The sequence below is a fragment of the Cricetulus griseus genome, chromosome 7 (assembly GCF_003668045.3).
Source record: "Cricetulus griseus strain 17A/GY chromosome 7, alternate assembly CriGri-PICRH-1.0, whole genome shotgun sequence".
Taxonomy (NCBI): Eukaryota; Metazoa; Chordata; class Mammalia; order Rodentia; family Cricetidae; genus Cricetulus; species Cricetulus griseus.
The window spans coordinates 68,443,210-68,457,123 of record NC_048600.1 but is presented as its reverse complement, the minus strand read 5'-3'; the positions used below and the strand labels follow the sequence as shown (position 1 = coordinate 68,457,123).

Genomic DNA, 13,914 nt, shown 5'->3' with positions numbered 1-13,914 from the left:
GCCTGTGAGACCTAGCAGACAAGACAGTCTGCTGTCTTGGGCCACATTAGTGCATGGCACTTAGGCAGATATCTTTCTTTTTTTTTTAAAGATTTATTTATTTATTATGTATACAACATTCTGCTTCCATGTATATTTGCACACCAAAGAGGGCACCAGATCTCATAACAGATGGTTGTGAGCCACCATGTGGTTGCTGGGAATTGAACTCAGGACCTCTGGAAGAGCAGTCGGTGCTCTTAACCTCTGAGCCATCTCTCCAGCCCCGGCAGATATCTTTCTTAAACTGAACTCCTGCAGACTGTAGGTGAGCCCTAGAAGAGGTCAACTGAGCCTTTCCCTGACTGTGACCAGCTCACTCTGGTTCACCTGTGATGGTCCTCATTTTACAAAAAACTGAAAGTTGATCCTGTCATCTGCCCAGCCTGCTAAGTGTAGCTCTCATCCCTCACCAAGGCAGCTTGGTTCTGTAGCAGAGACTGATAATCACAGAAATCCACCACTGATCAAAACAAAGACAACTGACTGTTGGGTGCCCTGTCCCAGCGCTGAAGCATTCAGAATCCAGGCTGCTCTCCGTATATCCCCAGCTGCTGCAATCATAACTATCTACCACGTGCACTGGAACCCAAGGGTCATGAGTGGATGTCACCTGACCCTCAAAATGCCTGAGCTAGATCAACAGGTCTGAGCTAAGCTTGAGTCCTCCATGGGGTAGATTCAGCCATGCAAAGATTTCTGGAACTTCTTGAGCAGAGTTTTACAGGTGAGGGGGGTCTGAAAGAAAGGCTTTCTCTGAGAAAATGGGGACAATCTAGGATCTTCCATCTTGATAGTCTCTCATTAAATTGACATCTTATAATTAATTATACATACATATGGGGGTATGGTATGATGTTTCTACAGACACAATGTATTATGGTTAAATCAGGGCATCACCTTAAATATCTATCATTCTTAGATGGGGTACTGAAAATCCTCTTTACGGGTTGGAGAGATAGATCCGTCATTAAAGGCTAGGCTCACAACCAAAAAATCCTCTTTATTGGCTGAAAAAAGATAGTACTACCTGCCATCCATGGCTTGTCCACTGTGTACAGAACATTAAACCCTGGCTAATGGCTGGCTGCCTTTTGTGTCTCCCAGAGCAATAGATCATGTCTCACTTAGAATCCTAATAAATTCTTATCTAATCTTGAGGGGAATAGGTTAGCACCATCAGGCAGCCTCCGCGTGACTGCAACCTTGAAATAAGACATCACTGAAGTCACCCAGTGTCTTTCCATTAGAGCTGTTTTATATAGAGTCTCATGGAACAGTTTCAGAACATGAAAAAATGGAGCATGGCTCATGCATTGTGATGAGGGCTCCTAGGAACTGGAGGTGTGGCTCCAGGCTCTGGCTCCCAGAGCTGGAGAACGAATCAAACTCTTCATTGGAGCTAAGAGAGTTTGGAGAGCAAGATTACACAATAAAAGGGATCGATTGATCCCTAGATCACAGTCAGCCATATGGGTCCTCAGTGGGATGTTCATGGGAAGAAAGACCCTGCTAAGCTCTTGGAGTCTGGCCTGGTCCTGATGGACCAGCCATAAGTCACTGGAAGGGAAAGGGTAGAATGTAAGTGTCTAGAAAGGAGGCCAGATGGCTGAAAGAGGCAGGGCCTGGGAGTTGTGATAGGAATTTGGGTGGGTAGCCATGGGCCACAGTACAGGGTGATTGAAGGAACCATGAGAAGTGGAGCACTAGGAGGATGGTATGGGCCCGAGGAGAGACATAAGGCAGGGTAGGGCTGATGTTGATAATAGAGCCGAAAGACAGGACCTGGGTGAGCCCACTGAGGAGACAAGACAGAAATACCAGGAAATACTGGAAGAGAAAGTCCCAGAAGAAATCAAAGAAATTAACTGTGGGACAGAAAACATAACCTTGGCTGACTCAAAGACAGACAACTTCTGGAAAAGCAACATTGAAGATGAAATTATTCCTTACAAAGCTCATGAAGGTATACTTTTGATATCTGAAATGCAAATTAGAATGGTTGTGTGCTTCCTCTGAGAGTTCAGAGACTCTCCAGTGGGCTCCACCACTATAACAATGGGCACAATGAGGGTGGGGGATGGGGGCAGGGAGTAAACAAATTGCTACAAACACTGAGACTGCACTTGAGGCCTCAACTCTGAAGCCAGGGTTCAGTCACAGGCACATGTGTCCCAGTGACTTTGCTCCTGGAATAGCAAAGAGGAAGACTAGCTATACTTATACCTGGCTCTAAGCCATGGGACCTCAGAGGACAAAGTCCTGGGAGAGATGCTCAAGGTTTTAGCAAGACTTTGGGAGATAATACAGAGTTTTCAGAGAAATGCTCCATTTCCTTGAGCAAGCTGAGCACACTAGCAACCCAGATGAGGTGTGGAGAAGGAGGAAGGGCAGGTGCCGTGCAAGTCCTAGGCTCTGGGCATCCCAGCCCAGCTGGCAGCATATCAGAGGGGTTCATGTTGCATAGCTGATCTGAATATAACCAAGTCCAAGCACATGACAAGGGGTACCATATAGAGATCTGTAGGATCCTGGCTCACATCTTCCCATGTAAGCCCAGTATGGGGGTGTGGGGAGATGGGGTGATGGTGAAGCTTGAGGAGAAGATCTAGAAGAAATATCTTTTCTTGGTGTGTAGTCTTTCTGACAAGTACATTGATGTATGCATCATTTTCTGAAACTTACCATGGGTAAAAATTTATTATTATTATTATTAATTGAAATAGAATTGCATCAGTTTCTCCTTCCATTTCCTCCTTTCAGCCTCATGTTTCTCCTCAAGTTGATAGCCTTTTCCTTTGATTATTATTGTTACATCCATATATGTGTCTATATAGAAATACACACACACTCACACACACACACACATATATATATGCAACCTGCTGAGTCTGTACATATATATATATATATATATATATATATATATATATATATATATATATGGTTTCATGGCTGATTACTCTGCACTGAATGACCAAAACGGATCCCTGGGAGAGGCTAGTTCTTCTTTTCCTAGAAGTCATTAGTTGCCTATAGTTCCTTGTCTAGTGGGGGACCCCACAAATTTCCCCCCTTTCACACTAGCATGTCCATTGATATTCCAATTGTTCCAGTCTTGTTTATGCAGCCACTACAAACCTAGCCAGCTTTCCAGGGCTAGTGAGGTCTTGAACCTTAGAAAAGGATCTATTAGTGTCACTTTGCTAGACCAGCATATGTCCTTACTAAACTCTAAATCTTATCCTTAAGCCTACAGAGAAGTGTAGTTATCAAACCTCATCAGAGAAACTTCTCTCTACAGCAAATGGAGGTCATCACAGAAAACCACAATTGGACACAATGCAGAGATTACGAGTAGACCGGCCCCCAATGGATACATTTACATCACAGCTCCTGCATCTACGGCTCAGGGAACATCATGGAAGGGGATGGAAAGTTTGTAAGAGCCAGAGTAGCATGAAGTCTGCTTCCTCTCCATGGGTAAAATCTGAAAAGGCATTTGTAAAGGTTTCCTCTCACCTCACCAAGGAAAGGGAGAGCTGGCTATCTTCAGGAAGAGTGGGCACGAGTGAAGGGCAGCTAGGCTCTATACTCACACGGGCCTGTCTTTGTCAAGGCTCGGCATGTTTTGGTTCTGCCATCCTGAAAGGAACTCTGACCCACAAGCTGCTTCTTCTGTCTCTGTCTGAGAGGCAGATGGAAGTTTGCCTGGCAACGTCTTCTACACAGCTACTGAGCCGCCATTTATCTGAAGGTGCATTCACCTGGATGAGCATTTGCTGAGGGCCTGAAATAATGAGTTATTAGCATGCAAGCCTCAAAATTCTCACACTTAGAGATCGAAGAACATGGACCTGAGGACTCTGCATCTTTGCGTCTTCCTTGGCTCTTGGTTTTGTCCAAGATAAATATGACAATCACACTAAGAATGCATGTTCCTTTCAAATGTTTATATCTCAGGTGGGCAACAAGAGAATGACAGGCACTGTCAAGAGAGTGATGGGTCCGTTGGGTTTATTAGGGACAATAGGAATAAGGTGGCCACTCCCAGTTACCCAGATATTAGGAACTGCTGCAGCCCTCACCCCACCTCTGCTTGGGAGCACTTCCTCTGCTTTGCTCCAGTGGTTAGTGGTCTCTTCTGCCAGTCTTCTCAGAATTTGAAGTTCTGTTAGACTGCCCCATACTTGACACACAATGACAGTGGCCAGCTGGAAGCCAGTGAGCCCCAGTGTTGGAATTCTGACCTCTCTTGCTGGAGAAGCATTTGCTCTTGGACTCCATTTTCTATCGGACAAGAGTAAGAATACAACCATGCTCTGGCCTGGGTATAAGTCAGGTTGTCCAAGTGCATTATTCCAAATAAAGATTCTGAACCTATCTTTGTCATCAGAATGGTCCAGTAGACAAGCATGAGGATCAGAGAGGGGCCTGAGAAGCCAGTGTTTCTGTAGTATAGGATGGAAAGTTGAGGGAAGAAGGTTGAAGTCCCTGGGGAAGGGCTGTAGAGTCTTGTGGGAGACCAGTCCAGGCCTTCCTGTCTAGACTACCCAATGAGCCTTTCCTGAGCCTCTCACTCAAGCAGGCACAAGATACCTTATGATGTCTCTGAGCCATCCAAGGGCCCCAAGCTGCCTGCTGTAGAGACAAAACCATGCTATGTGGTCAGGGCTGCCAGCGGAAGCACAACTGAGGTCATGGCAGACAATATCTGTCATGTGATGCCATGGAGAGAGTGGCAGGGGAGCTTGTCATAGTGACTGAGGCCTGAGTCCCTGCCAGTGGTGGATACCTCAGAAAATTCCACTGGGCTATGGGGGTGGGTAATGACAAGAAGCAGGTGTGACTCTCTAGTCACAATGGGCCCCTAGGGTGAAAATCCTGACCCTGTGTCACACAATGGACCCATCGAGGCCAGAATAGATCATTCAGATGAGTTCTAGAGACCATGAAACCTCCAAGGCCTCTGTGCCACACTGCTGACCTTAGCCTAGCCAAGGTCTCGGTCAGGCAACCTTAGCCAAAAGCACGTGAAGCTGCAGCCTCAGAGATAGTAATCAGCCCTCCTGTGGAAGAGGCTTCCCTGGGCTGGGCTGACGCAAGTGTCAGGGGTGGAATCACTATCTTCCAGGGGGTTAGACACCACCAGCGCCCTCGGGGAAGGGAGGAAGTGGGTTTCTGTGATTTTACCAAAGCTGTTCCTGTAGATTGAGACTCAAAGGAGACACGCAGGGAGGCACAGGTTCATCTTCTTGCTAAAATGACATCATAGAGGTGACAGGTACCCAGTTACCTGCAGTGGGGGTAGCTGGGTGGCCCCCTGCTAATCACATTGGCTTTATAGGAATGGATTGTTGTTGTTGTTGTTGTTGTTGTTGTTGTTGTTATTGCTGTTGGCCCTGGTTCCTTGGGCAGCAGCAGGTATCAGGTTGCACATGAAAGGTCTCCCCGGGAGCTGTCTGAGCCTCACCTGCCTTCTTCAAGCATGCCTTCTACTCCCTTCAAGCTTTTGTAGCCTACTCTCTTGGGCCCAGTGCCCTGCCTCAGGGAGGTTCCATTCCTCTGACCATCAGAGACCTGGGTCTTCCTAATTAACTCACTCCCTGACACTAGGCATCAAAACCCCTCAAGGTCACCCCAGAAAACAAACTCAAGCAACTCAACCCTACTGTCCCTCCCACTTCTGACCCCATCTCTGTCAGGGTCTGACCTATCTCACAGAGGACACAGAGGCCATGTTCTGTCTCTTCACACCAAATTTGGGAGGACCCTAAAGCATTGGACCTTCCCCACCAGACAGATGGGACACTCACAGGCAGCTTTGTCCTAAGGTCTCTGTCTAGGGGGGTGGTGTGACCTCTAATAAGGGGACCCTCCCTGTGTGACACCCAGGTGAACAGGCATGTCCTGTCCACTGCCAGCCAGTATGTCCCTGTCTGGAAAGGTCCTCCTCTGACTCAGCTAGCTGCCCCCATGCTTCTCCTCTTCAGAATACCAATTCGAGGGCTACAGAGATGGCTCTGCTGTTAAGAGCACTTCTTGTTCTTGTAGAGGACCTGGGTTCAGTTTTCTACAACCAAATGGCGTTTTACAACTATCTGTAATTCCAGTTCCGGGGCACCAGCACCCTCTTCTGGCTTCTGCAGGTACTAGGCAGGCACATGGCACACATACATACAGGCAGGCAAAATGCATACACACAAAGCAAATTTAAAAGGTGAGAACAAATTTTCAAAAGGACAAATTTGAAGAGCCTTCTGCTGTCTTTCCCACCCTTGTACGTTCCTCAGCCCAACCCAGCTTCTACCCAACACCACACTGCAGCTGCTTCCAGAAGCTTCAAGATCTTCTCACCAAAATCCCAATAAGACATATTCTCCTTATCCTGCTGCCCCCTCCAGCCATGCTGCGTCATCTAAGTCAGTCCCTTTCTGTGCTATGGAGGGAGCACTTGGTCTCTGGGGTCAGACTGATGCTATTAACATTTGGTCCTGGTGATGTCTCCCCAGCATCTTGAGCCCAGTCTCTCTACACCTCAGTTTCTTCATCTGTAAAATGAAGATAATGATAGCATTGCTTGATAGGCCTATTGTGATGATTGAAGCAATTAATCACAAGGACTTTGCTCCTGGCACTTCCTAAGTGCCACTCAATAGACTTAGCTGTGACAGCCCTGAGCACCATCTAGATCTCTCCATCCCCATCAGAACCAAGTCCAGCCTCTCCACCCTTCAGGTCTGAAGGTTTCCCCAACCCCTTCTCGGGCTGATTCCCAAGGTTTCAGCCATCTCAAACTAGGCAAAGCTTCCTGGGATATTGTACTGCATCTCGATGGCAACCAACATGTCAATGCTACTACCACAAAGCACCATTCCCTTTCAATAAACTTGATAATTAACTTTATTGATTAAAAGTGTTGCTGTTAGTATTTGAGATAGCTTCTTGTCACATTGCCCCAACGGCTTCAAACTCCTGTGCTCAGAGGATCCTCATGCCTCTGCCTCTGAGCAGCTGGGACTATAGGTATGCTGCCATATCTGGCTTAGTATCATGTTTCCAACAAGAAAGACCCTACTAATGCCAATGTTCCTTCCTTTCCCTTTTTTCTTTAAAAAAAAAAGATTTCTTTTGTGTGTGTGGTATAAGATATGTACACACACATACACATACACACATATATATGCATGTGTGTACTTGTATGGTGTGTATGTACACTTGTGGTATATATGCATTTGTGTGTGTACATGTATGTATGTGCACCTGCATGAATGCATATGTATGCCTGTGCAACTGTGTACATGTGTATAGAGGGCACACGTGCTACTGTACACACATGAGGCCAGAGAAGGATCTCTGGTGCTCTGCTCCATCACTCTCTATCCTAAGAGAGTTTCTCCCACTATATCTGGAGCTAGGCTGGCAGTCAGAAAGTCCTGCAATCCTCCTGTCTCTGGCTTACAGTGCTCGGATTATAGGCACACATGGCTATGCCTGGCGTTTTATGTGGGTGTTGGAGGTCCAGGTGCTCTTACCTGCTGGCCATCCCCAAGGTCCCTGACATTTTTTCTAAACACTAGTGCATATTCAATGCACAAAATAGAAGGTTCCATTATGGCATTTTCACAAACTTAGGTCACAAACCTTGCTCATACTCTACTCTTCCCATCAGCTCTACACTTCCAATAGTGCTGCTGGCAGTTTTTTCATTGCTGCAACACAAAACCAGGAGTTTTAAGGAGGCAAAGAAGATATGTAAGAATGTTTTTGTCACCACAGCTTTAAAACTCATTGTTTTGGAGCCAGCCACGGTGGTTGGTGGCGCATGCCTTTAATCTCGCACTCAGCAGGCAGAGGCAGGCCAGCTCTGTGAGTTCAAGGCCAGCCTGGTCTACAAAGTGAGTTCCAGGACAGCCAGGACTATACAGAGAAACCCTGTCTCTGGAAAAAACAAAACAAATTATTGTTTTGAATCTTCTCAAAACATCTTACTTACATAAAAATATAGACTTTCCTCAATGAGAAGTCACACTGTACACTGTCCAGTCTCCAAAATGCTTATACCAAAAGTAATAGCAAACCATAGTGGAGAGCTCAGGAAACAAACCCCAGTCCCTGGGCCCCTGGGGACCTTGCCTGAGTTAAAGTCACTGGTAGATTGAAATCAGCGAGGGTCTTATCAAAGTGAAAATCTTCGGTTCTGAAAGTTGAGCATACAGTGCTGACATTGCAGGCCTGAGGGCCACTGAGAGAGGAACAGGGCAGTAGTCCACCTTTCTCTTGAGGCTGGGTCTGTTTTATCTATGGTGCCTGCACACAGAAATTGATTAACACAAGTATTTGGTTGGGAGATGCCTCCTGGACACCCAGACTGGGGTCCTAAGATCCTGCATGCTGCCTAGTGAGATTCCCCTTAGTTACGGAGTATGCTCTGATCTACATCCAGGAGTCAAGTCTCCTAGCACAAGGTCTCCTCGGCTGGGCTGGGAGTACACAGGCCGTAGACACTCTTCCCTTCAAAGTCTTTACCTCCCTTGCTGCTACACCCTTATCTTTCACCATATTTGCTCCTGCTCTGAAGACAGAAGCACTCAGTTTCCCCTGCCTCAGCACAATGTGCTACTCTTCATCTCCCCATGCTGATCACATCATACCACATCCCAACCCAAGCCCTGCGTTCTCTACCTGCTTCCTTGCAGCCCAACCCAGTCATATTGAAGAAACATTTTCCCAGCCCCATCACACACATCTTTTAACACAACTCCAGATGCCCCTCCATGGGCCAGGGAACCACCTCACCCTTCAGGGATTGTCCCCTGGCTCTCTACCCTCCTGGTTTTCCCACCTTCTCTCTAGATGTGGTTTCTCAGGTCCTTTATGGACTTCCCCATAACTGTCCCAGCTCCTTTCCCAGCTCTGCAGGCCAGCGCCCCCTGCATCCATGCTCCAGGGTAGACTTGGAGGTAAATCTCTTCTCCATATAGCTTTCCTTCAGAGAGTTGCCCTCCTCCATCCACTTACCCTCCCCACTCAGACTTGTCAATACCACCTGCTAAACCATCCAGTACAATGCTTCCTCCAACTCCCAGTGACACTGTTCTCAAGGGCCACCTTTGTCCTTAAGTCCCCAAGCCTAATTATCTGTGCTATCAGAAGGGTGGCCCAGCGCTTGCAGCCATATCTCCATCAAGGATTTTTGTCCTCTAGATGTGGATTCAGAGGCACATTGTCCTACTGCACCATACTGGCATTAGGTCAATGAAAGAGTGGGCTGAACTCCATCTATCACCAGGCAGGAGTAAGGGTCAAGGGGGAAGCTGCCTAAAGGTGTACCTAGCTCTAGCTACCACCTGCCAGAGGACTAGCCCACACAGAGATGTTTGACCATGTGTCAGAAGGCCCACCAAGCTCAAGTCTGCTGCAGTGACTCTAGTGGCCACCTCCACCAGGTGGGATATACAGTAAGGATCAGGTTTGTCCAAGGGGTGGTAGGATGAGGCCCACTGTACAGAAGGCCTGAGCTGGCTCTGAGCCAGGATACTCCCACCACTCTTTTCCACTCTGTCCATTCTCTATGACAAAGGAAGAAAATGGCCTTTGAACAATTACTCTTGCTTCCCGTGTCAATGATCTCGAGTACTAGAAAGTGATGAATAAGTCTGTGGTTTGCTATGGAGGTTCCATGTCAGATAAAGCTCCTTCCGATACCCCCCCCGCCCCACCCTGCCCTGCCCGCCCCTATGAGTTGTAAGCACATATAAGGTGGAGGCCACTGTTGCTTATTCAGAACCCCTCGAAAGACCAGAACGAGACACGATGGCTCTTGCCAGCTCTACCACAAGCATCCTCTCCAGGCTGCTCCTGCTTCTGATGCTGTCCAACCAGGGACTCCAGAGTCCATTGAAGTCCCCAGATACCTGCCATTTAACCTCAGAGGAACCCTACCCCTTGAATTGCAGCTTAATTGCCACGGAGATTATGGGGAAGCTCCCGGTGAGTAGCTGGCTGAGGTTGGCCTGGTGCAGGCTGGCTCCAATAGGTGCCTCAAGCCAACAAGCTTCATGGTTCTTTCTTCCTATGTCCCCACAGGAAATCAACATCACTGAAGTCGATGTCAAAGCAATACTGAGGGTAAGAGCTTGGCCCTGCTTTGGGGGCATACTTGGGTGCCATCTATCTCCTGCCTGGGTGACTTCAGCCATGTCATTCCACCCTGCCTTGTTTCAGTTTTTGCATGTGTCTCAGTTAAGAGAACTACCAAGTGACTCTATAAGCCTTACACCTATCTGGGGGGCAGTACATGCCACGGCCTTGGATGGAATAATGAAAGTTACATTTTAGGTTAGAGAATGAGAAGACTGCTGTGGGCCAACCCTACCATAGGCCTCTGGCTCCATTTTCAATGGGGGAAGCCATGGACTGGCAAATGAGCTGTTCTCTGTGATTGTGTCTTTTGTCATTTTTCCTCCTTAAAAACTGAGTTTATGTTTTCCACTTCCACCATGCCCAGACTTTAAGTTCCTAGTTCCAGTCAGATGCAATGGTTCTGTCTCGCTTTGATTACTTGGACCTAACATGAAGTCCTTTCCAAGCTTGCTGGATGTCTACTTGTCCCCTCCCTGGGAGCATGCTAGGGTCCCTAAGGATATTCTTTCAGGTGTCTAGAAAGTCTTATTTGTGTTGAAGCATTAACCTTGTGGTATCTGGCAACTTGGGCATAAGTATTTCCCCTGGTCAACCATCTGCCTTTTTCAGAGCTTGCCTGGGGAGGTGTGTTTTCTTCAAGTGTGGATAGATCTCCCCAGCCCTTCACACAGCCCAAAGACAGCCAGGGGTTAGGGCTTGGTGCTTGAGAGAGGCAGGCACTTGCCTGGGATATGCACTTGCTTTTAGGCCCAGGGTAAATAAGGGACCGGAATGAGGCTGTTCAAAGAAGCCTCTAACAGAAGACTCACCTCCCCAACTCTTACCCCCAAGCTCTCACCTCCCTATCTCTTACCACCTCAGTCTTATCTCACCTCCTCATCTCTCACCTCTCCATCTTCCACTCCTCAGCTATCACCCCCAGCTCTCACCTCCCCAGTTCTCACCTCCCCAGCTCTCAGCTCTCACCCCCATTCTCACCTCCCTATCTTTCATCTCCTTAGCTATCACCTCCCCAGCTATCACCTCCCCAGCTCTCACCTCCCCAGCTCTCACCTCCCCAGCTATCACCTCCCCAGCTCTCACCTCCCCAGCTATCACCTCCCCAGCTATCACCTCCCCAGCTCTCACCTCCCCAGCTCTCACCTCCCCAGCTCTCAGCTTCTCAGCTCTCACCTCCCCAGTTCTCACCTCCTCAGTTCTCACCTCCCCAGATCTCACCTCCTCAGTTCTCACCTCCCCAGATCTCATCCCCCTCAGTTGTCACCTCCTTAGTCCTTATACTCCCCAGCTCTCACCTCCATTCTCACCTCCCCAGCTATCACCCACCCCAACTCTCATCTCCCCAGCTATCACTCCTCCAGCTCCCCTTAGCTCTCACTTCCCCAGCAACCCCCCCCAGCTCTCCTCCCCAGCTCTTACATGGAGGATTCTTTGCCTTCTCAGAATAAGACCTTGCAGAGAGTAAACCTGTGCGAATTCCTGAAAATGAGAATGAATTTGGAAAAGGAGAAATTGGAAGAGGAGAAATCGAAATTGGAAGCGATCAAGTGCAATCTTGAGGTGTGTGAAACTGCTGAGGGCTTAGGGGATCCCGGCCTTCACCCTTTCCAGCATTTAGTGGGGAGGAAAGTAGGGCCTGTTCCTTTCCCCAGGGATCTGACGGTGCCTTGGTGTCTCTCCACAGAAACTTGAGTATTGCCTGAAGGCACCTGTGAGCACCTCCGAGGTAAGCAGTCTTCCCCTCTCCATGCCCTGCAGGTAGTGCCTTTACCCAAACCAGACCTATAGCTTGCCATGGCCCTCAGCAGCCTGTTCATCTCCAAAGCCATCTTCTCTGGTTCTTCACAGATGAGAGGCATCTACCTCAACAGGAATTTGACAGAGTTTCAGACGAAACTGAGGTTCTATGTGAGCCAACTGAACGATCTTCTGCCGGTACCAAGACCACCTCATTCATCATCTGACTCTGTCACTTCTTGCCCTGTGGCCATGGAATGTGAAAAAAGCTGAGTGACTGGAGTCTGAATGTCCCTCAAGGTCCATGCCCAGGAGGAGGATTTCATTTTCCCCTGTGGCAACAGATATATTATCAATTTATCTACTTTTTGAATTGTGTTCCCATTTTATTCCACCGAGGCTATTTATTTATGTATTTATTTATGTATTTATTTATTACCTTCTGCAATGTGAAATATATCTGTTTTAGCTGAGGAGTTGTTTCTCCATGTTTTGAAAGAAAAAAAAATTCCAAGGGAGACTGGGGCATGTTCATTTGTTCCTTGTGTTTTCAACAGGCTTTTAAACACTCGTGGAAATAAATAATTTTGAACAAATGGGCTTTGTTTTGTCAAGTGTCTTAGTGTGGCTTCATCTCTGTGGCAGTCCTAGATGAGACTTGTGGGTCATGATCTTTGGATGCAGGGTAGAGGCTGTCCATCCCATCATCCCCCTGCCATTCCCCTGCACAGAGGAGGGACCTCAAATCCAGCATCCCAAGCAGCCACACGGCATGCAACATGTGCCAGATCTTGATCTGGACATTTCACCTGTACTATTTAGTGCATTCCTCATTCTAAACTAGAGTGTGCAACCTCTGTTTTATGGGAATACTGAAGTCCAGTGTGGCAAAGCAACCGCCGAGTTGTAGTGCCCCACTCCAGGACTCTAGATCATAATGCTGAGGACTGAAATCCCATGGAATGCTCCCCTAGTGGTCACGACTAAAACTGCAGCAGTCCCGCAACTCCTCCCATAGTGGAAATCTAGTTCCAGTCTGAATTTCCACATGGCAGTGCCCTCTAAGGATGCAGGCTACTCAGACCCAGAAATCCCTCTCCTTCCAGAAGTTTCCATGCCTCCCTGGGCTTCCAGCTTCTCTTGGATGATTTAGTCTCCCTACCTCGGTGCCTGACTCCAGACTGGCCCCTGGGATTACACGGCCTATTGAGTTAGGCTGAGCTATAAAAATGAATTTTTGATCATTAATCCCAAATCTTTGGGGCCTTGGTGGGCTTGTTCACAGTCTGTATTCTAAGGCCGCCGGGTGGGACCCACCTTCACCTCTTTGTGTTTCATCATGTTTATCAACCTCTTGGGAGTTCCAGCAAACGTGACTTCCTAGAGTCTCCCCCCCCTCGCCCCTACCCCCCACATACACACAACACAAACCCTTCACCCACCTGCAGCTCGGTCCCACTGTAAGATCACCACCGCTACTCTGGATCGTCCAAGCTGACTCGTGAAGGGCTCTTGTTTGAATGGGAAGGGCAGACAGGGAGCCACAAGAAGGACAGCCATGATACCTGGTTGCAGAAACCAGCCTGGATGGTGGAGACCTAGGCGGCACTGAAGTGGAGTTCAATCTGCTGCCTAACTCTTTGGTCCTGTGGTTCCCTGAACCCTGCCTGGTGACTCCTCAAGCCTAGGAGTTGGGGGCGGGGGTACGGGGACATGGCACAACACCACAAGAAGCCAGATGAGCCATCTTCCTCTGTCACCTTGCTGGGAAGTAGTAAACTCCCTGGTTCCTCAAGAGTCTCTTAAAAGACAGCTTTGGGCACTGATATCAGACCCTAGGGGCTCATTCCCCTTTATTCTTCTTTTCTATCTTTATCCAAGCGAGGAACAGCCCAGCTGCTTGAAGACTAGGAGGATGTGGGCAATTTATCTGCTACTAGCTCAGAAATGTATTCATCTACACCCCTCTTCCCAGTACACTTTTAAATTCCC

The 13,914-nt window shown here is 48.0% G+C and overlaps 1 protein-coding gene across 7 annotated transcripts in view; it reads right to left on the bottom strand.

Moving 5' to 3' along the window:
* The window catches only part of Acsl6 (acyl-CoA synthetase long chain family member 6), a 103,719-nt gene extending 89,805 nt beyond the window's left edge, over positions 1-13,914 (bottom strand). For 4 of the 7 annotated variants that reach the window (XM_027427496.2, XM_027427495.2, XM_027427500.2 and 1 more), the window contains exon 1: positions 13,365-13,913. In XM_027427496.2, the coding sequence (XP_027283297.1) occupies positions 13,365-13,482 (118 nt within the window). In that variant the 5' untranslated portion in view covers positions 13,483-13,913. Of the gene's footprint in view, positions 1-13,364 lie in introns of all 7 variants that reach the window. The other 3 variants (XM_027427502.2, XM_027427501.2, XM_027427497.2) reach the window with 2 other exon arrangements.